This window comes from Otolemur garnettii, unplaced genomic scaffold (assembly GCF_000181295.1).
Source record: "Otolemur garnettii isolate 467f Iridium unplaced genomic scaffold, OtoGar3 scaffold00060, whole genome shotgun sequence".
NCBI lineage: Eukaryota > Metazoa > Chordata > Mammalia > Primates > Galagidae > Otolemur > Otolemur garnettii.
This window is the reverse complement of record NW_003852455.1, coordinates 10,096,926-10,102,366: the sequence shown is the minus strand read 5'-3', so window position 1 is coordinate 10,102,366 and position 5,441 is coordinate 10,096,926. Positions and strand designations below refer to the sequence as shown.

At 36.9% G+C, this 5,441-nt stretch overlaps 1 protein-coding gene across 1 annotated transcript in view; it reads right to left on the bottom strand.

Annotated features, from left to right (window-relative positions):
• TBCCD1 (TBCC domain containing 1) overlaps positions 1-5,441 on the bottom strand; it is a 20,464-nt gene that overhangs the window by 3,136 nt on the left and 11,887 nt on the right. Inside the window, exons 3-5 of the mRNA XM_012806936.2 lie at positions 3,629-3,815; positions 2,987-3,484; positions 692-842 (exon numbers count right to left, since the gene is read on the bottom strand). Coding sequence (XP_012662390.1) covers positions 713-842; positions 2,987-3,484; positions 3,629-3,815 — 815 coding nt within the window. The 3' untranslated portion in view covers positions 692-712. The remainder of the gene's footprint in view (positions 1-691; positions 843-2,986; positions 3,485-3,628; positions 3,816-5,441) is intronic.

Sequence of the window (5,441 nt, the reverse complement as noted above, 5' to 3'; positions counted from 1 at the left end):
AAAAAAAAAAGAATCTTAACATTTCTTTAAGTTACCATCTTTGCGTCTGTATTTTTCTACTCACAGAAATAATCCATTGTCCATTTTTCTGTTAGTATCTAAACATACTTTAAAATAGCAAATTAAATTAATTTCTGTTAAGAAAAAAATGCCAAATATTTGGATTAAATAACTTCCAGTAAATTTGTTTGTATCCCAATTCTCTTCTATTTAATCTATGATCTTCTAATATTCAGTAATCAAATTTCATTTTGATTACTTCTGGTTAATACTGTTCATATGTATATTAACAAAGATCAGCTAATTTATAAATTGGTTTGGGGGAAACCAAACCAATTTATAAATTTGAGAAAGAGTAAAGATATGTTAGAAAGAGGGAATTGAACTTAAGCTATGTTTGTGAAAAAGAGATGTCTTTGGATGGTACAACCTGTAATAGGTAAAAAGCAAAGAAGACAAAATTTGGCTCTGATATGCATATTTGCTCAAATTTCTACAGGCTCTATCTAAATATTTTGACGGGTCTTTTCACTATAAAATATGGTTGATATGGGTATGTAAAGTTCTGTTTATACTGGTAGGAGTAGGAGAAAGAATTTGGCAATAGTTAATAATATTCTGTATTTTTTTTTAACTTGCAAGTTTTCCCCAAAAGCATCAGTTTTAAGTAGTGTACCTTATAAATGCCTACCAGTGTTTTGACGTAGGGTCCCTATCCTGCTGCTTGTTTGGAGCCTGCCGCAGGAGGGACAAGGCTGTCCAGCTGTTGGCGATGTCCTGTATTAATCAGCCATTCATAAAACTTGTTCTCTACAAGTACCTGGAACTGCTTCCTTTGATCCCTAAAATCACAAGTGAAAACAAAAAGAGCACAAGAACATTAACTCATATATGTTTTATTTCAAGTGATTAAACATTAAATGATTCATTATTTCTAGTTATCCTTTTGTTCTCTCTCCGTTTAGAGTACACTGGACCACTTTCCCCTACCAAAAAAGAACTGGGCAGATACAATGCCCCCTTTGTAAAGACTTATTCATTGTCAGATATTTACTGGGGACCAAGTGAATGCTGGGTAGTGTTCTGATTGATGGGGATAAATGTGTAATGAAAAGAGAAGAGACAAAGCTGCTGTTCGGGCTGGATGGTACTACCCGACTCTAGAGACCATCGCATTGTGATCTACGTGGTCTATGTTCCTGTGGACCGTACATTCTAGTGGGAAAGCTAGAAAACAAATAAATACATGATATCAAGTGAAGTAGTTGTAAGTGCCTTGGGGGAAAACTGAGAAGGGTAAAGGAAGGCAGAACATTGGAAATGCTACTTTAGAAAAAGAATGGACAGAGATGACCTCTTTAAGATGACACTGTGCAGAGGTCTGAATGAAGTCATGGAGTAAGCAAAATGAGTATTGCAGAGGAATATACCATGCAGAAGAAATAAAAAGGACAAAAATTCTAAAGTTAGAGTATATTTGACATGTTCATGATAAGAAAGCAAAGCGTAGCCCCTGACAGCCAGGAGCTAGCTTAGCACTACCCTAGGCCTTGGTGTAGCTAGGATCTGGCCTGCCTGTGGTGTTCTATTAAACGTAAACAACTCCACATCATACCAACAAAAGACAAAGCCACTCTGGGATGATGACAATCCATAGCAAGAACAAGACCACTGCATAATAATATCTCAGTCCAGACCTCACCTCCCACCTCTAGCCCCTAAAATCTATGGTCTAAACCACAAAAAATGACCCAACATCAGCCTTTCCTGGCTGAGTGACTGCTGCTTCCTTGCAATTATAGTTTTAGCTCCATTTCCTTCCTTCTGCCTTACCTATAAAAATTATTAAGCTGCCAAATCATAGAATTACTGTTAGTCCCAGATAGTCCTGCTTCCCAGAACCCCTCAAAGCCCCTAATATAAGCCAGGCTCCCCAACCTTTCACTGAGAGGAAACACAGATCTCTTACTCCTTGCAATGAGTCAGTACAATCCCTTGTTCTCCATGGGTTCCCAGCAGTCTTTGGCTAGATGGCAATAACTAAGTAATAGTAAGACGACTGCTGTATGCTGGCAAGGAGGAAATGAAGAAAAGAATGGCAGAAAGTGAGGGAAAGAGAGGCTGGTAGGTAAGGTAAAGGCTTTGGATTTTATTACAAATGTGACTGGAAGCCATAAGCGGGGTCAGAGCAGGAAAATGACATAATCTAATCACTTTGAAAAGCTTTTGTTAGCAAGTTGTTTTCAAACTGATTGCCATCTGCCTTTATTCCCAGAGTCACATTGACTACTTTCATTGTTTCTAGTGTCATCATAGACGTCACCACATGAAAACACCACAGGTCAGAGTTAATACTTATCAAGTGCTTCTTAGACCCCATACTCTGCCTATGTGTTAAGCTTTTCACATGTATAAGAAAGTTCTAGGCATCTAGTATCATAAGCTTATTCAAACAAAAGATATCTTGAAAAGGATGTTTATTCAATGATCATCTACTTTTATATCCCATTATTGTAATGTTATTACTGTACTGTATGATATGATATGGTGTGATATGGTGTGACGATAGGTGAAAGAAAATGATAAAGACAATAGAGGCATCTAGGGGTGAATCCTGGCTCCTATGTGACTTGGGTAAAGTACTTAATCTCTATCTTCTTCAGTTTCATCATCTGTGATAGGAAATAATTATGAAGAATATATTAGTACCTAGAAGGTACTTAGAATAGTATTCTGTATATGATTTCTTTGATTTATCTCACTCATATCTGTCTATTACCTGAGCACGCAGTCACTCAGGTGACTATTACCTGAGCACGCAGTCACTCCTATCCCCAACCCAACAGGGCCTAGATGACTGATTGGAAATCCAAGCCTTAACCGAAGACTCTATCTTTTATTACTTTAGCACAGAATATATAGATTAATTTGTTTTTCCATGGAGTTTCAAATAAAATAGAAACTATTACTTCTAAAAAATACTCACTTTGTCAAGCGAGCCTCCTTCACAGTTTTCTGCCAGATTTGGATCTTCTGCTCTCTTTGTCCAAGTGCCTTCTGATACGCAGATGGAAGGCCCCCAGGGATCTCTGTGGTGTCCCCTTCCATTTCAAAGGGTATAATAAATACATAGAATTCACAAGGTGGTAAGAGCCGGAAGACACTAGTGTCACTGTTCTCTCTGCATACAACCATCGGATTGTCCCAATAGTTAGGCACTGTAGCAAGGCCTGCCCTGGCCATATGGTCCTCTAGCATTGGGTAATGGGTATGAAAGGGGGCAAATGTTACTGTCTGGTTCCTAGAGAGAATAAGTGGACGTGTAGGTGTCAGAATGTGAAAGATGCAACTTGTGGTAGAAGAGACAGACAAACGATGGCAAACAGCAATGACTTTAACATTGTCACAGTTGTAGAGGTGAAGACTAGTCTCTACAGGGCCCAGGACAAAGGTGCTGTTCCTGCACTTCTCAATTGTCACAGATCTGAAAAATGAAAAAAATGAGTTAAAATTCTCTGAATGAGAATAAAATAAAAACTATTTGACTAAAATATTATTCTCTGATGCAAAATAAAAGGTATAGTCCAAAGAAAACGTCAGAACACTATGAAGAGAAGAGTGTGCTTACCGTAAGGGAGAGAGCAGATAAATAAAAGATTCGTTACAACGATGAATCTTGACATGTGCCCCCACCAGAGTATCTGAGCTCTTGGCCAATGTCTGCTTGTAGACCTGGCTCATCACCACCATGCCATGCATCCTCGGGGCCACATGAGTATTACAAGCAATCTTGGCTCTCTTGGTTGTCCCTTCAACTATTTAAGGAAACATATAAATAAATGAGATAGTTTCAAATCAAAGAAAAATAACCATATGAAGTTACCCATGTTTATGTGTATACCTGTCTAAAATTAGATACTAAATGTGAAGAAAACAATGTTAGATCTGGGCATCAGGAAAAGAAGTGTTTGCTATACTATTCTCTGTTCTTTTCTGTATTTGTACTGTTTCATAATTTTTATGAAAATAATTAAAATGGATAAGCCACTTAAGATTGCCCACAGATCTGAAATTTTTTTCATGTCCACTCTTCAAGTTAAATCACATGACTAAGGGCATATGGCTAGTAAGTGGCAGAGCTGGCCTAACTCATGATGCTTCTCCAAGATGTTTTACTTCATCATCCCAACCATAATTCACCACTCTAAATGCCATAATATTAGTTTTATACCCTTTCTAATTCATTTGCCACACTATTCCATGAATCCTATTAGAGTTCATGTCTTTATTCCCAAAATCATTACTACCTGAGAGCACGCCTTCCTTTCATATACAGAGTCTTGTACACACTGACATTCAAAAAATATGTAAACTGTCCTCTTACCACAGTCTCACCATTATGTGACTGGCTTTTTGAACCATAAATCCCTACAGGCTGCTGGGACATCCTTGTAAACAACACTGGCCAAATGTGGAATAGTCACATAAGCATGCTATTAATCCTTTAAAACAATTCTTATTGTTTATTTTTGCTAGTATATTTTCTTACATATGTACCATGTACTTAATATACGACTAACATAGAAAAATAATAATAAAAGAAGATAAAAATCATTTGTAATCCTGTTATCCATCACTATTAACCCTTTAGTATAATCCTTATGAGGTTGGATATTCTTTTTTCTTTCCTACTGCTGTGTATTTTAACAACATTCAGAAACTCTCCTGAACCTATATTCTTTTATGAACATCAAGAATTATATAGTATCTCTTATATATTTATGGGAGCCTTACATATCTGAGAGTCTTACACCCCTGTATTAGAGCAATAGCTTAGTTGGATACAAAGTTCTTGGATTACAATCTTTTTGCTCAAGATTCCATAGATGTTATTCAACCATTTTGTTTTTTTTATCAAATTATAAAAATTTGATATAAAATAATGTTTCTTACATTTGTGTGAACCTATTTTTTTCTCTATCTTTGAATTTTGGAGATTGTAGAAGTATATTCTAGACTAGAGCATTTTTTCCCCATTAATTTTGCCAGGTACTTGGCCTCACTAGTATAAACACCTACTGGGATATGCTGCTCCACTCCTCTTCTCTTAAAACTTGTACCTGAGCTCAGGAGTGATATGGTACCCGACCGATCCATTTAGCCATTGCTAGATTCTTAGTAATAGATACTTGACGTAACCAGAAATTCTTTCCACTGAAAATTTAAATTTCCAATTAGAAACATCTACTCTGCTTGTGTCTGTGCAGCTAAGAAGACCTTATCTCTATTCAAATTCTGTGAGGTTGTTACCTGCTATGGCCAAATTCTGCTGTGTTTTATGGAACATAGGAAAGCCTCAAGCAAATAAGCATGAGAGTAAGAAGGAGAGAGAGCCAGAGAAGAGAAAAGTAGAGCAAAGAGAGGACTAACTGCAGTTGGAG